The sequence below is a fragment of the Eschrichtius robustus genome, chromosome 20 (assembly GCF_028021215.1).
Source record: "Eschrichtius robustus isolate mEscRob2 chromosome 20, mEscRob2.pri, whole genome shotgun sequence".
Lineage (NCBI taxonomy): Eukaryota > Metazoa > Chordata > Mammalia > Artiodactyla > Eschrichtiidae > Eschrichtius > Eschrichtius robustus.
In genome coordinates, this window is record NC_090843.1 from 13390729 (window position 1) to 13410508 (window position 19780).

The 19780-nt window shown below is 39.0% G+C and overlaps 1 protein-coding gene across 10 annotated transcripts in view; it reads right to left on the reverse strand.

Annotated features, from left to right (window-relative positions):
• The window catches only part of B3GNTL1 (UDP-GlcNAc:betaGal beta-1,3-N-acetylglucosaminyltransferase like 1), a 118106-nt gene extending 98568 nt beyond the window's left edge, over positions 1 to 19538 (reverse strand). For all 10 annotated transcript variants that reach the window (XM_068531375.1, XM_068531373.1, XM_068531378.1 and 7 more), the window contains exons 1-3: positions 19456 to 19538; positions 17842 to 17958; positions 17642 to 17741 (exon numbers count right to left, since the gene is read on the reverse strand). In XM_068531375.1, coding sequence (XP_068387476.1) covers positions 17642 to 17741; positions 17842 to 17958; positions 19456 to 19518 — 280 coding nt within the window. In that variant the 5' untranslated portion in view covers positions 19519 to 19538. The remainder of the gene's footprint in view (positions 1 to 17641; positions 17742 to 17841; positions 17959 to 19455) is intronic.
• Between the last annotated feature and the right edge of the window lie 242 nt (positions 19539 to 19780).

Consider the following 19780-nt stretch of genomic DNA (forward strand, 5'->3'; position numbering starts at 1 on the left):
GGGCCAGGCTCCTGACCCCTGGGGATGGATTAGCAACTATAGGTGAATCTCCATCAACACCACAAAGCAAGGCAGGCCCAGAGAAAGAGTTAATGGAATCAAAACGAAAAATGGGAAAAGACACATTGAAATTAACAGGAGCTGTGTTTAAAAAGTGGTTTTATTAGCGTTGGGTTTTAGAAGGGGAAAAATCAAACCCAAGAATTTGGGTAATGAAGGAAAATGCATCTACTAAGGAAGCTGAAAGTTTCTCACGATGAATCTTGTGTTTGGCAAAGATAAGGAATTTGCTTTAATATTATTGCCTTGAAAAGTCAAATGTTTGTGCCAGGGCCTGATGTTTGGGGAGGTCTGTCCCTTTGTGAGGGGAGTCGGTTGTCATGGCCACAGCAGGAAAAACTCCCGCCTCGGTGCGATATTAACATTCCTTACTCTTGGAGAGAAGAGGGTGGGATTGTGTTTTATTTCAATTTTAGCAAGTGACCACATTATTAAGAAATGTTTTGCTCTATTATGATATGAAATAATAGTAAATGAATCTTAACCCAATTTAAATACCCAACACTCCTGAAAATAGACACTTTGGATCTACATTATCCAATAGTCGATATAACATTTCCTATTTAAGAAAATGTTGTTATAGGAAAATATGTCCTTTCTGACATAATCCAAATTAACTGTTTTATTAATGTGTAACACAGGATTCCCATGAATTCGCTTGCTTTATCCAACTTCAATGAGACAGCAGAATCATTTCTTCACAACGTTACAATTTACTTTTTTATTATTTATAGAATACATACAAATATGATATGGCTCAAGTTATATCTACTCTATAAAAAGTGTTTTATGAATGATAAAACTTGCTTTTAAAGTGGAGATTAGACAAGCAGTCACAACAGTCATCAAAATGCTTTTAATTTACTTTTGTTCAACTATGGAAGATGTGAAACATCTTAATTAAAGAATACTTTGAAAGGTTGCTCATAGTAGTTTCAAAAACCACAATTTGTTTACACACATTTCAGAAGCAGGTTGAAATGGATGTTGCACAATAACTGATTTATAAAAAATTTTCTATTTCAAACAGAGTAAAGATAATGAAAACAAGAAATAATTTGGGGGAAAATACTAAAAATATGCATGAGATGAGGAGGAGGAGGAGGAGGAAGACAATAACAGAACAGCTGCTAAGACTTCTCAAGGGCCCACCGTGTGTGGCCTCCTCTGGAACCCGGCAGACATCAGCTTGCCTTACGCCCTCCCAACACCCACATGGGCACCTAATGCTACAGCCTGTTCACAAAGAAGGAAACGGAGGCACGGGGTGGGGGCAGTGGACCCAACCCCGCAGTGGCTCCAGAGCCCCCTCGCTCAAGCACCTGCCCCGCTGCCCATCCTCGGCACCTCAGATGCTGCACCAGAAGGCAGGACCATGTGCTGCCCTCACCCACCACAAGGCACCTCTGCATGGGGTCACTGTGCGATGTCAGAGAACACGGTCTTTCCACAGGAACCTTCTAAAATAGCAGGGAAAAGGCTTTCTTCTTTTAAAAGACCAAGATTTTAAAATTATTTCTGATTTAAAATTTTTTTCTAAAATATTTTATACAATTTTCTGCTTTCCTAAGTAGAGTGCACTGGCTGCTATTTGTGAGGAACGCAAGGCAGGGCAGGGGAGCACTTTCTGGGAGAGAAGTCTCTGCTTCATTCTCTGAAGCCCAACTATTTCTTAGCTCATTTTCACCAACATCCACCCTCTACTTGCTCCCCTTCCAAAAAAACAAAAACAAAATGCTGGCAGGAAGCTGCAAAGGGTAAAGTGAAGGGTACCTGCCCTGGCTGCCCTCAGTGGAAGGAGATGCATTTAAGCCCCTCGTGGAGAAGCACACCATCTTACTTGACAGCCAGTGTTCAGAGATGCTTAAATCTGTTTGAGGGTGGGCCCCAGAGAGCTCCGATCCCAGCTGTGCCATCGACGGGGGCAGTGTGAACTCTGAGTAAATCAGGACTCAGGCGAGACCCACGTGAGCTTGCAAGGTGCACAAGCAAGAATCAGCAAGTGAGACCCACTGAGTCCCCCGACCACCCAACACCAGCAGAAAAGAGCAGAGAGAAAGCGGGAAGATGAGAAGGGGTCTTGGAGGACAAGAGGCATCTAGAAAGAGCAGAACTGTCTCTCCCGCTCACGCCTCTCCCCTGAGAGCTACCCCGAATGCTTCAATCCTATGCCACAACCCTACTGACCCACCCACCCACCTGGAAAGGATCTGAATAGCTGCGAGCCTTTGTTTTGGCAAGTCACCCGCTGGGTCTGAACAGGATCTCGTAGCCCAGCTAACACACCCCTGGATCTCATCTGAGGGGTATTCCAGAGGGATCCCAAACCTTCAGCTGTGTCAGGAGCTACAAGGTTCCCTTAAGACCAAGCCCACTATGGAGGTGAAGCTACATCATTCCTGAGGATTTTAAAGGAGTGGTTCTCAACCCTGGATGTGCCTCAGTATGTTTTGGGAAGCTTTTACAACCCGCATGCCATGGTTGCACCCCAGACCAATTACACGAGAACATCTTAGGGTAGGACTCAGGCATCAGGATTCTTAAAGCCTCTCCAGGCAATTCTAACATGCAACCAAAGTTGAGGACTACTTTTTAAAGAAAGACATGACTCCTAAAACCTACAGGAACCTGTCCACCAGCCAGTCTTATCATCTGCCCTGCCTCCACCTTCAACCCCACCAGCCACAGTCTCATCATCTATCCTGCCTCCACTTTCAGCTCTAGCAATGTGTGCAGGCATACTGTTTTCAAGTCTTATATGAAAACTGTAAAGTCAAACTACTGGAAGCACGCTAGATTACAATTAAAGCTAAAAATGCAAAGCGAACCATTTTTACAGAAACAGAGGATGAATGAAGAAACAACCACAACTTGACCCAGCATCGTGAAATTTCAAAACTCAAAACATAAAGAGAAAAATCTTAGACACTTGCAGAAAAGATACCTTTAAAATAACAAGAATCAGACTTACATAAGATTTCTTACTAGAATCAGGGGATACCAGAAGATAATGAAGCAACTCCTCCAAAATTCTAAGGAAAATTATTTTGCACCTAGAATTCTATACCCAGACGAACTGTCAATTGAGTATAAGTACAAAATAAAGACATTTTCAGACATGTTAATACTCTAAATATTTTACCATCCACATACCGGATACGGAAAAATTACTTGAAGAAGTACTTCAGAGAACTTAAAAAGGAACATAATTAAAAAGAAAATTAAATAAAATAAAAAGAGAAGAAAAAAAAAAAAACCCCAAACAATGGTGCATGCGTATACAGTAGAAGGGAATAAAGCAGAAGATTTTTTAAAGGCTCCATAGATTTTGACACCTGGGAATCCCCTCAGTGTGCAGCATGGGGTTAGCAGCAGATTTATTTCAGTTCCTCCTCCAAGTCTAATCCACTAGGTGGTCTGCAGTGAATAACAGTTACTTAAAAAACCATTAGTGCTGTTTTTGCAAGGTTTAAACTGTTGGAATCAACTAAGTCAAGTACATAAAACAACAAGAGTTACAGAACAGAATGTAAAGATTATAAGCCCTGACAATATAGATATATTATGACAAACCAAAACTCTGAGGGGGGAAAACAGAGAAAGGGAAGTGTGAAGTACCTACAGTGGGCTAAATGTTTCCTCTTTCATAGCAAGTATCAACTGACACTGTGAGTTAAATAAATCCAGTAGGAACTAAAAAACACTGGTTGCTCCTAGGGCGTGGAGCTTTTACATTTCATTGCAGACCTTTCTGTATGCCTGAATTTCCTCTTTTTTTTTTTTTAACCACCAACTGGTATTAAAAAAAAAATCTGTAATTAGTCAAAGTAGACACTTATTCGTGAAAATAAGTAAATGGTTTTCCTGCCATCTAAATGCAGGCTGTGAGGCTAGTTTACATGGGAGGTTGAGACAAAAGTGGGCTGAATTGTTCTACACAGTTATTGCTCTCATGAAGCTACATCAGCAAGTCCGAGACCTTCTACTCTCAACCCTGAGCCAGACATGTAACCCACACAAAAAACTACAGACCAATGTTCCATATGTATATAGATATAAAAATCCTTAAGAAAACCGAATAATTGCATTGTATGAAATTCTATAGTGTTACGGCTGGTTAGTTCTGGCACTGCAAGAGTGGTTCACTGTGAAGAAAAATACTAATGTAATTTATTACAATAAAAATGTTAGGAGAAAAAAATAGGCAATCACCTTAACAGATACCTAAAAGACATCTAATAAATTCTACACTGACGCCTCTTTTTTTTTTTTTTTCTGGCTGCACCGTGCAGCACATGGGATCTTAGATCTCCATCAGGGATCAAACCCACGTCCCCAGCATTGGAAGTGCAGAGTCTTAACCACTGGACCAACAGGGAAGTCCCTGATGCCTCATTTTATGAAGGCTTACTAAATTAGACATATCAAGTTACCTTGATAAAGGTATCTATCAGAAAGCAATAGTAAATGTCATACTTTTAACACTGAAACACTACAAACATTCCCACTAAGCCAGCACAATAAAAGGACTCATTAATGTGATTCCACATTGTTCTTCTACCCCACCCCCAAAATATATGAAAAATAAAGAATAAATTAGAAATAAAGAAACAAAATTATAATATTTATTCAGGATCAGATTACCTAAATAGAAAATCTGAGATAATGTGAAAAACTATTAGCATTGGACAAGACAGGGAACCAGTGAAACTGGTAGTCTACCCTCTCTACCCAAGTCCAACACTAGAAACAAAAGGAGATCATAGACTCTGAACTTCCGATTTAAAGACTGCAAGAACCTCGAGAGGAGACAGAAGGAGGTTGTACCCTGACGTGGAAGGAAACCCAAACACCACAGTCCAGAGGCTCGCTTGGCAAGAACTTTTGGATTGTGTTCTTTCCTCCACCCACCACTGTGTGGGGAGCTGGTTGCCCACGCCTCCCTCCATCGCTGTGAAGCAAAAGAACAGCAGGTTCAGGAGGCAGCAGCAGGATTGGGAGAAGCTGTTCCCACAAATACAGAAGACAGCCATTTCAGGCCTCCTCCTTCTCTTCTCCCCTGTCCACTCCAAAAAGGAAAGGAATTGCACGGAACAGAGGAAGATGGAAGGATGAACAGAAGGAAGGGAAGCAAGGGGGTGGGGGGGGTGGGCAAAAGCCGTACAGGCAGGTTACCTAAGGGGCAAGCTCACCTGTGGGGGGAAGCACAGGCAGGTTACCTAAGGGGCAAGCTCACCTGTATGGGGACGTGCTCTGGGGGCAGCAAGTAGGGACTAAAGGAAGGATAATAAAGCTTGTGATGAAATTTCTTCATCACAGGATCCACCAGCCAACACTCAAACATGCCAGATAAGGACATACAAAAGGTAAAAGAATTCATCGCCAGTAGACCACCACTGCAAGAAATGTTTTAAAAAGTCCAGGCAGAAGGAAAATCATAGAAGATGGAAATCTGGCTCTACACAAAGAAATGAAGAGCACTGAAAACTAACTATATGAGTAAATGAGTAATTTTCTTTCTTATTATTTAAATCTCTTAAAAAGATGATTGACTGTTTAAACTAAGTTAATACCAACGTTTGTGGGGTTTATGGTACATGTAAAAGTAGAATGCATGACAACAACAGCAAAAAAGGCAAGAGGGGAGAGAAGGACATGCACTGTCATGAGGTTCTCACACTATACGTGAAGTTGTACACACATTTGAGGGGCTGAACTTGGTAAGCTGACAGTATATTCTGTAAACTCCAAATCAACCACTAACAAGGCAAAAAAGGAATTATAGCTAATAAGCCAACAAAGGAGATAAAATAGAACCAAAAGAAATTTTGATTGGAGCTGGCCTGACAGCACAAGTTCCACAGACTGCTTGCCAGCAAAACTGGTAAAAATTATTTTTTAAATAATTTAATTTTAAAAAATTATTTTTTAAATAATTTTTTAAAAATTATGTTTTAAAAACCCAACCATTTACAGTCTCTGGAAATGGCCCTAACACACAGCAAATGAAAAAAATATTTATTCAAGAAAATCTACTGAAACTCAGTAATAGTGAGGGTCTAGGTATCTGAGCCAAGACCTGCTCCTTCCCTCCCCTAAGGAGGAAACCCCAGCCCAGACAGGTACAGCCTAAAATACAGGGTTCCCTCTTCTGCTAGGCCCGTCAGAAAGCTATTTTCCTGGGAGAGATACGGCATCAGCATTTCTTATCCTGACTCCAGGTACCTGTTGCTGAGGCTGAGTCCCAGGCAAGTGCAGTTGAAAAGTGGGGCTCCCTTCTCCCACTCAGCCCCCAGGCTGGGATGGACTCTCTGTCTACACTGGGAGTGGTATCACCAAGAATACTGGGGATCCAAATGCCCTTGCCCTAGTTTGTGGGGTAGGGGTTCCATATTGAGAGAGACATGGGGTTACTGCCCACCACCTGCTTCATCTGCAACAGGGTGTGAAGTTCAAGCCCTAGGGCACACCCAAAACAGTGGTGAGAGGCAGCTGGTAAAGGAGATTGGTAGATTAATTGGCAATATAGGCTAAACTGTGGGACGACCAGTTTGCTAGACATAAACAGGTAAGAGACAGCTGCGAAGAGCCCTCCTGGTGTCAGAACAAACTTTAAACACTGACCTCAAGAACTATTCCTTTGAAAGAATCTGAATTCACTTGAATTATTCTTATATAGCAATTTATGCTCCTAGGTATTGTTGAAAACAGTAAAGCAGTCAGCAATAAGTGGAGCTTGACAGCTGGGTGTGGTCAGGGAAAGAGAGGCCAGCCCACACCACTGCCACCTCAGGGTGACTGTGGGTACACCCAGCGCTGTATTCCTGAGAGAGATCATTAGAGGTTTCACACTGCAAGGGCAGAGGAGTAGACTTTACTAAAATTATCCAACCAGTTACTATATAAGCAAACAAGTCAATAATAATAACAAGCCTAGTTGGGGTGGGGGGGGACCAGTACCCAGAGTTACTATAATATATTATCTAATATGTCCAGTTTCCAACAAAAATTAGGACACATGGAAAGAAACAAGAAAGCATTACCCAGACACTGAATAAAAAGAAGGCCCAGAAACTTCTAGTGAGAACATCACAGTGTCTGATTTAACAAAGACCTCAAAGTAACCATTATAAATATGTTCAAAGACCTAAAGGAAACCATAATTAAAGAAGCAAAGAAAGGTATGAAGACAATGTCATATCAAATCAAGAGTATCAATAAAGAGACAGAAATTATTAAAAAGGACCAACTGGAAATTCTAGAGCTGAAAAGTATAACAACCTAACTAAAAAATTCCCTAGAGGAACTCAACAGTATATTTGAATTGGCAGAAAAATTAGCAAACTTGATGGATAAAAATAATGCAATCTGAAGAACAGAGAGAAAAAAGAATGAAGAAAAATAAACACGACCTCAGAGAAATCTGAAATACTATTAAAGACACTAATATATGCATAATAGTAGTACCAAAAGAAAAGGAGAGAGCAATAAGCACAAAAAATATTCAAAGATATAATGGCTAAAATCTTTCCAAATGCAGTGAAAAACATTAATTTACGCATTCAAGGAGCTCAACAAACTCCAAGCAGGATAAACTCAATAGATTCACAACTAGATACGTCATAGTAAAAACACTGAAAGCCAAAAACAGGGAGAAAATCTTAAAAGAGACAAGGGAAAAGAAAGGAAATCTCAACAAGATTAACAGTTGACTTCTCAGCACAAACAGTGGAGGCCAGAAGGCAGTAGGATAACATATTCAAAGAACTCAAAGAAAAAACTGTTAACCAAGAATCCTATATCCAGTAAAACTATCTTTCAAAAATAAAGGAGAAATTAAGACATTCCAAATAAACAAACACTGAGAGAAACTGTTGTTGATTCACCTTACAAGAGATAAAAGGAAGTTCTTTAAATTAAAAAGATTGACCCCAAGTGATTCCAGGGAGTATTTCAAATCCATGAAAGAAATAAAGAGAGCACCAGTAAAGTAATTGTTAATTATAAAAGACAATATAAATGCATATTTCTTCTCCTTTCTTCTGCTAACTGAAGTAGCAGTAGTAAAAAAAAAAAAAAATTGTATAAAACAATATGTAACAACCCAATCAAAAAATGGGTGGAAGATCTAAACAGACACTTCTCCAAAGAAGACATACAGATAGCCAAGAGGCACATGAAAAGATGTTCAACATCACTAATTATTAGAGAAATGCAAATGAAAACTCACCTCACACCAGTTAGAATGGCCATCATCAAAAAATCTACAAACAATAAATGCTGGAGAGGGTGTGGAAGAAAGGGAACCCTCCTACACCGTTGGTGGGAATGTAAATTGATACAGCCACTATGGAGAACAGTATGGTAATTTCTTTAAAAACTAAAAATAGAGCTACCATATGATCCAGCAATCCCACTCCTGGGCATATATCTGGAGAAAACCATAATTCGAAAGGATACACGCACCCCAGTGTTCACTGCAGCACTATTTACAATAGCCAGGACATGGAAACAACCTATATGTCCATCGACAGAGGAATGGATAAAGAAGATATGGTACATATATACCATGGAATATTACTCAGTCATAAAAAAGAATGAAATAATGCCATTTGCAGCAGCATGGATGGACCTAGAGACTGTCATACAGAGTGAAGTAAGTCAGAAAGAGAAAAACCAATATCGTATATTAATGCATATATGTGGAATCTAGAAAAATGGTACAGATGAACCAGTTTGCAAGGCAGAAATAGAGACACAGATGTAGAGAACAAATGTATGGACACCAAGGAGGGAAAGCAGGGGATGGGGGGGTGGGATGAATTGGGAGACTGGGATTGACATATATACAAAAATATGTATAAAGTAGATAACTAATAAGAACCTACTGTATAGCACAGGGAACTCCACTTCACTGTACAGCAGAAACTAACACAACATTGTAAAAGAACTATACCCCAATTAAAAAAAAAAAGGGGGCTTCCCTGGTGGCACAGTGGTTGGGAGTCTGCCTGCCAATGCGGGGGACACAGGTTCGAGCCCTGGTCTGGGAAGATCCCACATGCCTCAGAGCAACTGGGCCCGTGAGCCACAACTACTGAGCCTGCGCATCTGGAGCCTGTGCTCCGCAACAGGAGAGGCCACGGAAGCGAGAGGCCTGCGCACCGCGATGAAGAGTGGCCCCTGCTCGCCACAACTAGAGAAAGCCCTCGCACAGAAACGAAGACCCAACACAGCCAAAACTAAAATAAAAATAAAAATAAATAAATTTTAAAAAAATGGTACAAACGAACCTATTTACAAACCTGAAATTGAGTCACAGATGTAGAAAACAAACTTATGGAAGGGGGAGTATACATTGGGAGATTGGGACTGACATACACACACTACTATATATAAAAGATAACTAATAAGAACCTACTGTATAGCACAGGGAACTCTATTCGGTGCCCTGTAATGACCTACATGGGAATGGAATCTAGAAGAGAGTGGATTATATGTATATGTATGGCTGATTCAGTTTGCTGTACAGCAGAAACTAACACAACATTGTAAATTAACTATACTCCAATAAGAAATTAATTTAAAAAAATATGTAAGTAATGTATTGTTAGGTCTATAACATACAGAAACTCTGTATCTGGCAAAACTATCCTTCAAAAATGGAGAAATTAACACATTTGCAGATAAACAAAAGCTGAGGGAGATATTCACTAACAGATCTGCCCTACAAGAAATGCTAACAGGAGTCCTTCGGGCTCTAATGAGAACACTAGACAGTAACTTGAAACCATACAAACAAATGAAAAACATTGATGTAGATTACTATGTAGCTAAATATAAAAGCCAGTATTATTTTATCTTCAGTTTGTATTTTTCCCATATGATTTAAAAGGGAAAACTGCGGTGGGGTGGGGATGGTGGTGTGCTGAATTGGGCGATTGGGATTGACATGTATACACTGATGTGTATAAAATTGATGCCTAATAAGAACCTGCAGTATAAAAAAACAAACAAAACAACTAATACTAAACTTTCATTGGGTTATTTGTATGGAAATATGTTAATATAAATGTTTCAGACATTACATGAAATTTCTAAAAATCTTATATTTGTATTTGTATGGAAATATGTATGGAAATATGTTAATATAAATGTTTCAGACATTACATGAAATTTCTAAAAATCTTATATGTTCTCGTATAATGTTATAAGTAATAATCCTAGTTATTACTTTAAAATGTATATCTCAGAAATAACTAATTTTCTTGTCAACTGCATTATTATGAACTTTCATCAAATCTTTAACCGTGGTCATTTTTAAGTCTTTTGTCATTTACAGACAGTTCTGGGTGTACTCTGATGATTTTGCAAATATGTTCCTATAAAAGGGTTTCATCTTCAAGAAATTCATGGAAAAGACTCTGACAAGTACAGGTTTCTGGTAACTGACTGTACTGCTGAACTGAATGAATAAGCATTTTCAGAACTCTAATGAAAAACTGATGAACTCATAAAAGTGCTAACAAAAGATCAAGATGAAAAGAAAAATTAATTACATGGGACTGAGTGAACTGATGAGGATGAGTATAATTTTTGTGACTTTCTGTCTGAATTAAAAAAAAAAAAATCCCACAAGGACTCAGAGGCAAAGAATATACAAATCAATTTTCACTGCAAAGTAAAGGAGCTGTTACAGTGGAGGATTACTGGACTGAATGTCAACATTATGACATAGTATGAGTGTGTTTCATGTTTGGTAATTGCACTCATTGTTGCTTTTGTTGTGGTCATCCATGTACAATGCTTGGTGTCAGTCTATTTATCTCTTGTAAAAATAAAATACAGTGTGTGTGTGTGAAAAAAATAAATAAATAAAATAAAAGACACATAAAACAATGATTATAAATCTATGTTAATGGGCAAATAATAAAGATGTAATTTGTGACAAAAATGATATAAAGTGGGAGGTACACAGCTGTACAGGAGCAGAGCTTCATACACTATAAAAGCTAAGTTGGTGTTAATTCAAATTAGATTGTTATAAATTTAAGATGTTAATTGTAATCCCCACAGTGATGACTAAGAAAATAACTTACAAATACACAGAATAGGAAATGAGAAGGGAGTAAAAATGGCACACTAGTAATAACCAATTAAACACAAAGGAAAGCACTGATGGAGGATTGAAGAATAAAAGAGATAGACGGCATATAGAAAACAATAGCAAAATGGCAAAAGTCCTTCCTCGAAAGTAATTACTTTAAATATAAATGCTCCAATTAAAAGGCAAAGATCGGCAGAATGGATTAAAAAAACACATGATCCATTTAAATGCTACAGGAGATTCATCTTAGATCCAAAGGCACAAATAAGTCGAAAGTGAAATGATGGAAAAAGATATTCCATTCAACCAGCAACCAAAAAAGTGCTGGAGTGATTAAACTAGTACTAGGGAAAATAAACCCTAAGTCAGAAATTGTTACAAGAAACAAAGGACACTATATATTGATGAAAGGGTCAATCAAGAAAATATAACAATTATAAAACTATATGCATCTAACAAGAGAGCCCCAAAATAAATGAAGCAAAATGAACAGAATTGAAGGGAGAAACAGATAATTCTACTATAGTAGTTGAATACTTCAATACCTCACTTTCAATAATAGATAGAACATCAAGACAGAAGATCAGTAAGGTAATAGAGGACTTGAACAACACTATAAACCAACAGACCTAACAGACATATACAGAACACTCTACTCAATAACAGCAGAATATGCATTCTTCCTAAGTGCACATGCAACATTCTCCAGGACAGACCACATGTCAGGCCACAAAACATATCTCAAAAATTTTTTGAAGACTGAAATCAGATTAAGTATCTTCTCTGACCACAATGGAAGGTAACTAGAGTTCAATAACGGAAGGACAAATATGTGAAAATTAAACAACTTACTCTTAAGTAACCAATGGGTCAAATAAGGGAAATTATAATATACTTAAGAGATAAATAAAAATAAAAATACAGCATACCAAAACTTACAGGATGCAGCAAAAGCAGTGATCAGAGGGAAATTTATATATAAATGTCTACATAAAAGAGATCTCAAGTCAACAACCTGACTTTACACGTTACGGAGCTAGAAAAAGAAGAACACATTAAACACACAGCTAGCAGAAGGAAAGAAATAATAAAGATCAGAACAGAGATAAATGAAATAAAGACTATAAAAACAATAGAGAGAATCAATGAAACCAAAAGTTGGTTCTTTGAAAAGATCAACAACACTGACAAACCTTTAGCTAGACTAAGAACAAAGAAGCTTCAAATTACTAAAATCAAAAATGAAAGTGGGGAGACTTCCCTGATGGTCCAGTGGTTAAGACTCTGCACTTCCACTGCAGGGGGTGCAGGTTCGACCCCTGGTCAGGGAACTAAGATCCCACAAGCCATGAGGCAGGGCCAAAAAAAAAAAAAAAAAAGAAAAGAAAAAGAAAGTGGGTTCATTACTACTAAACTTAACAGAAACCTAAACAGATTATAATTGAATATTATGAACAACTGTATGCCAACAAATTAGATAACCTAGATGAAATGGACCATTTCTAGAAACACACTAACTATCAAAACTAACTCAAGAAGAAGTAAAAAATCTGAACAGACCTATAACAAATACAGAGATTGAATCAGTAATCAAAATCTCCCAACAACAGCAAAAAGGCCTAGGATCAGACGGTTCCACTAGTGAATTCTACCAAACATTTAGAGAATTAACAACAATCCTTCTCAACCTCTTCCAAAAAAAAAAAATAGAAGAAAAGGAAACACTTCTTAACTCATTCTACAAAGCCAGCATTACTCTGATACTATAGTCAGACGGAGACATCAGAAGAAAGGAAAACTACATACCAATATCCCTTATGAATATCTATGTGGAAATCCTCAACAAAATACTGGCAAACTAAATCCAGCAGCATATTAGAAAGATTATACACCATGACCAAGTGGGATTTATCCCAGTAATGCAAGGGTGGTTCAACATACGAAATCAATCAGTATAATATACCACCTTAATAGAACTGAAGGAAGAAAACCTACATGATTATCTCAATTGATGCAGAAAAAAGATTGGACAAAATCCTCTTTCATGATAAAGAAAAACACAGTCAACAAACTAGGAATTGAAGGGAACTTCCTCAGCATGATAAAGGGTATTTAGAAAAATCCACAGCTAACATCATACTCAATGGTGAAACACCATACTCTTTCCCCCTAAGATCAGGATCAAGACAAGGGTGTCTCCTTTCTCCACTCCTACTAAACACTGGAAGTTCTCGCTGGAGCAATTAGGCAAGAAAAAGAAATAAGGCATCCAATTAAAAAGGGATAAGTAAAACTATCTCAGTTACAGATGACATGATCTTAAATATAGGAAATCCTAAAAACTCACAAAAAAACTACTAGAGCTAATAAACAAGTTCAACAAAGTTGCAGGATACAAGATCAATACACAGGAAAATCAGTTTTCCTATACACTAACAATGAAAAATCTGAGAAGGAAATTAAGAAAACAATTCCATTCACACTACCATAAAAAATAATAAAATGCTGAGGAGTTAATTTAACCAAAGAGACAAAAGACTTGTACACTGAAAGTTATAAAACATTGATAAAGGAAACTGAAGAAGACCTAAGACCTAAGGAAAGATATTCTGTGTTCATGAATTGGAAGACTTAATATTGTTAAAGTGACAACACAACCCAAACAGATATACAGATTCAATGCCATCCCCATCAAAATCCCAATGGTCTTTTTTGCGGAAATGGAAAAACTGATCCTAAAATTCATATGAAATTGCAAAACAATTTTGAAAAAGGAAAACAAAGTTGGAAGACTCAGACTTCCCAATATCAAAACCTACCACAAAGCTATGGTAATCAAAGCAGTGTGGTACTGGCATAAGAATAGAGTCCAGAAATGAGCCCATTCATTTATGGTCAACTGATTTTCACAAGGGTACCAAAACTTTCAATGGAGAAAGAATAGTCTTAAACAAATGGTGTTGGAACAACTCAATATCCACATGCAAAAGAATGAAGTTATACTCTTACTTCACACCATATACAAAAATGAACTCAAAATGGAACAAAGACCTACATAAAAGAGTTCAAATTATAAAACTCTGAAGAAAACAAAGGAGTAAACATTCATGACCTTGATTAAGCAATGATTTCTTAGATAGGACACCAAAAGCACATAAAACGACAACAAAAATAAATTGGATTTTATCAAAATTACAATTTTTGTGCATCAAAGAATATTCTCAGGAGAGTGAAAAGACAATCCAAAGTATGGGAGAAAATACTTGCAAATCATATATCTGATAAGGGTCTAGTATCCAGAATATATAAAGAACTCTCACAGCTCAACAACAAAAAGGCAAACAATCCAATTTTTAAATGGGCAAAGGACTTGGATAGACATTTCTCCAAAGAAGATATACAAATGGACAAGAAGCACACAAAAAGAGGCTCAATATCATGAGTCAGTAGAGAAATGCAAATCAAAACCACAATGAAAAACCATTTCACACTCACTAGGATGGCTATAATAAAAAAGAACACAGAAAATAAGAAGTGTTGGTAAGGATGTGGAGAAACTGGAGCCCTCATACATGGTTGGTGGCAATGTAAAATGGTGCAACTGATGTGGAAAATAGTTTGGCAGTTCCTCAATATGCTAAACATAGAATTACAATATGACCCAGCAATTCAACTACGAGGTATATATCCAAAGGAAATGAAAACCTATGTTGAAGCAGAAATTTGTACACAAATGTTTATACTAGCGCTCTTCACAACAGCCAAAAGGTAGAACAACCCAAATGTCCCTCAGCTGATGAATGGATAAACAAATATGGTATATCTATACAATTAAATATTGGGTTGGCCAAAAAGTTCGTTTCGTTAATGAATACATTGTTCAATAAAGTTCTCGGTGCAAATGAAAAATGTCTTTTATTTTTACTTAAAACCAAATGAACTTTTTGGCCAACCCAATATTATTCTCTCATAAAAAGGAATGAAGTACTAATATATGCCTCAACATGAACCTTAAAAACATTTTGCTACATGAAAGAAGCCAGTCACAAAAGAACACATATTATATGATTCCATTTATATGAAATGTCCAAAATAGGCAAATCTACAGACAGAAAGTAAATCAGTGGTTGCGTAGGGCTGGGGGGGATGGGGTATGGAGGGTGATAACTAAAGGATACAGGGTTCCTTTTTGAGGTGATGAAAATGTTCTAAAATTGACTGTGGTGGTGGCCGCACACATCTGTGAACATACTACAAAACACTTGATTGTATACATTGATGGGTGGATTGTATGGTATATAAATTGTATTTCAATAAAGCTGTTATAAAAGATATTTAATTAATCCAAAAGAAGGCAGAAAAAGAGGAAAATGGAATGAAGAATAGATGCGACTAATATAAGATAATAGCAAGAAGAGAGACTCAAACCTAACCACATCAATAATCACATTACATGTAACTAATGTAAACATCCCAGTTAAAAGGCAGAGATTGTCAGACTGGATTTAAAAAGCACCATCATATGTTGTCTACAAGAATCTATAAGGGAGGGGGCATCCTTTAAATATAAAGACAGGAATGGGTTAAAAGAAAAAATGACGGAAAAGATACACTATGCTGACACTAGTCAAAATAAAGCCAGAGCAGTTATATTAATATCAAACAATGTATATTACCAGAGATCAGGAGGGTTATTCATAATGATGAAGGGGTCAATTCTTCACAACAATCTCAAATATTAACAGAGTTTCAAAATACACAAAGCCAAAAATGATAGAACTATAAGGAAGAATAATAAATCTACAATTAGAGTTGGAGATTTCAATACCCCCCCTCAGTAACTGAGAACAAGTAGACCTTTTTTTTTTTTTTTATAAATTTATTTATTTATTTATTTTTGGCTTCATTGGGTCTTTGTTGCTGTGCGTGGGCTTTAGTTGTGGCGAGCGGGGGCTACTCTTCATTGCGGTGTGCAGGCTTCTCATTGCGGTGGCTTATCTTGCTGCGGAGCACAGGCTCTAGGCACGCGGGCTTCCGTAGTTGTAGCACGCAGGCTCAGTTGTTGTGGCGCACGGGCTTAGTTGCTCCGTGGCATGTGGGATCTTCCTGGAGCAGGGCTCGAACCCATGTCCCCTGCACTGGCAGGCAGATTCTTACCCACTGTGCCACCAGAGAAGCCCCGAGAACAAGTAGACCTTGTATCAGCAAGGATGCAGTAGATTTAAACAAGACTGTGCCCAACTGGACTTGATTTACGTTTACAGAAAACTCCACCAACACCAGCAGATACACAACCTTCTCAAGTGCACACGGAACATTTGCCAAGATAGGCCTTATCCTGGGCTATAAAGTAAATCTTACTAAATTTAAAAAAGTCAAGTCAAAAAAGTATGTTCTCTTACTTCAGAGGAATTAAATCAGAAATGAATAATAGAAAGATGTCTGGGAAATCCCTCAAATATTTGGAAACTAAATACTACACTTTAAATAATCCATAAATCAAAGGGGAAATTAGAAGGTATTTTGAAGCTGAATGAAAATTAAAACATAACATATCCGAATTTGTGGGATGTTGCTAATGCAATAGTTAGAGGGGAATTTATATCACTAAATGTCTATGTTAGAAAATGAGAAAGGTCTCAAACCAATGACCTCAGCTTTCACCTTAAGAATTACAAAAAGAGGGGCTTCCCTGGTGGCGCAGTGGTTAAGAATCTGCCTGCCAACGCAGGGGACATGGGTTTGAGCCCTGGTACGGGAAGATCCCACGGGCCACGGAGCAACTAAGCCCGTGCGCCACAACTACTGAGCCTGCGCTCTAGAGCATGTGAGCCACAACTACTGAGCCTGCGTGCCTAGAGCCCGTGCTCCACAACAAGAGAAGCCACTGCAATGAGAAGCCCGCGCACCACAACGAAGAGTAGCCCCCCCTCGCTGCAACTAGAAAAAGCCTGCGCGCAGCAACAAAGACCCAACGCATCCAAAAATAAATAAATAAATTAATTAATTAAAAAAAAAAGAATTACAAAAAGAACCAATTAAACCCAAAGTGAGCAGAAAGAAAATAATACAATTCAGAGTCAAAATAGAAAACAGACAAAATAGGAAAAAGAAAAACAATATAGAAAATCAATGAAACCAAAAGCTGCTTCTTTAAGAAGATTTTTTTCTTAATGGACAAAAACAAATCTAATGTCACAAGAAAAGAGTTTTTAAACTTAGAGGTGACTAATAATGACCAATCACACCAGGAATAAAAACACCCAGTGGCTTTCTGTTGGGCTGAATAAGTAAAGAATGAGCAGTGGATGTACACAAATCCTTACTGAAGCATAAGAAAGCCAGGCTTACCGTGTCCTTAATAAGTGATATACTCAAGTATTACTCAGGATAATTTTCACCAGGATTTGAACAACAGGAAACTATTTAAGTACATAAGTCGATAAGAATAATAAACTAAACACGGTTACTGACCTCCTCGGGGAGAAGGAGAATCGTGCCCTCCAATGACCACGAGGATGCCGGAAACTTCCAGCTTCTCTTTCCATTTTTCAATGATAGTCATGGACTTGTCCTGAAAGCACAAGGACGTTGGCAGGTCAGGAAACTTTCCTCCAAACAGTCAGAGGTGACTTACACTAGGGCTAAATCACCAACAGGAAGTTCATAAATACCTTACTGGCATCATTAAAAATGGAAAGCTCCATGGAGCCTTCGAAGTCCTGCTGCAAAACAGACCCCAAGCACTCGTCCAGCCACAGTTCAGCGTCATGGACCGGGAGGATAACAGACTGGAATTCAAAACAAACTGATTGAGAAACAAGCGTGGAAACTGAATACTCTTTCCATGGCTCTAATTTACTTCCCCATTACCATCCGCACAATGCTTATTTCCAAAGGGCAAGAACTGACTTACAGAGTAACCCAGAATAAGGCTTCCAGGGAAAGAATATGTCCTGACAAAAAAAAAGGTGTATATGCCTCCTCTCAAGATTTATTGTCTTAGATTTCCCAGAATTGGTCTTTTGGATGCTTTTGAAAAGGAAACAAAAATCTGAAAGGCATCAAAAATGTTCCCAATTCAACGGCAAATTCATGTGTTTCCCAATCAGTGGTCAGAAACATCATCATTTTGGTTGAAACAAGCATCTGTGTATCTTGAACCCACTCATGAAATAAGCATTTTCAGTAAACCATGATGTTAGAGAAACTGCAACAAAGAAACCCTTTTAAGTACCCCCTATACTTGCTTTAACAAAGTATGGGGGTGGGGCTGGGAAAAGGGGAGGTGACCTCCCTCCAGCTGTCTCTTCCTTTGCTCTACTCAGTTTAGGATAGTTTGGCACTGTCCTCTTCTCATAGGGCCCACATAAAACAAAAATTTATGAAGTGTATGGAGTAAAACCAGTGAACCTTGACTGCCAACAAAACAACGGATTACAGGATTTGTCTTAATTCTGTATATTACCACATTAAGCAATACAGAATACCCAAAGATAGAAGTTACAGTCGGTCCTCACCCTTGACTTTATACCCTAACGAAGAGTGGACACATTCCCAAGTAAGAAAACAGAAACACAGGTCATCCAGGTGTGAGCGTGTGTCTACATATGCATACACGTGCAAACATACATACATGCATATATGTACGATTTCTATATCTATACAGAATATAGATATTTTAAATGCTAAATCTGAATATGGTTATGAAAAGCTCACAGATATAAGCACTGAAAATACAGTTCTGTCAAGTTCTTTACTCTGAGGATCTGATTCAACAGTGGTATCCTTTCCTGCATTTATGTTATCCACATAAATAGTTCCCTAATTTACTTACATATTTACTTTACTTTGGAATTATTTTTTAAAGGAAAGAATATTTTTACTGTTTTCAAGATCTACAATACAAAACATAATGTGAATTTCTGCCAAAGATGAGCCTTGATTAATCTCTGTTCGCACTCTTGCTGGTGCTTTAACGTTGATTTGGGCAGAGACCCTCATAGGCTGCCCAAGAGAAGAGGCGGTGGTGGTGTGGGAAATGGAGACCCAGGATGGGGAGGGGAGAGGAGGGAGGGAGGGATGGAGGGGAGCGGAGGGAGAGGAGGAGGACGGAGGGGAGAGGGACGGAGTGGAGAGAAGAGGAGAGGAGGGGACAGGAGACGACCAGAGAGTCGGGGAGTCAGAGAGTCAGGGAGGGGTACTGGAGCTGAGGGGCGGGGAGGGGCGGGGAGAGGCGGGGCGCCACCCCCATCCCCACCTCCCACCCCCGCCAGCCCAGCACCTACCACTTGGACTGGGGTGCTGGCCTGGCCGTGGGCGGCGGCGGCCGGGTACCCGCTGGCCTGCATGGCGCGCGCTCCTCGGGCCGCCCCGCCCACTTCGGCCTACGGAGCGTGCGCGGGCGGCTCGCCGGGAGGCGGAGCCGAGGCCGGGCGCCTCCGATTGGTGCAGAGGGACGTCGATCCAGCGGGGACCTGCAGGCAGTGGAGAGGCGCGGCCTAGAGCGGCGGAAGGACAGTGCAGCCACAGCCACAGGCACAGACCCCCCCCCTCCTCCACGCCACAGCCACACACACACGCACACGCACATCCCCCCCCACCCCCCCGCCC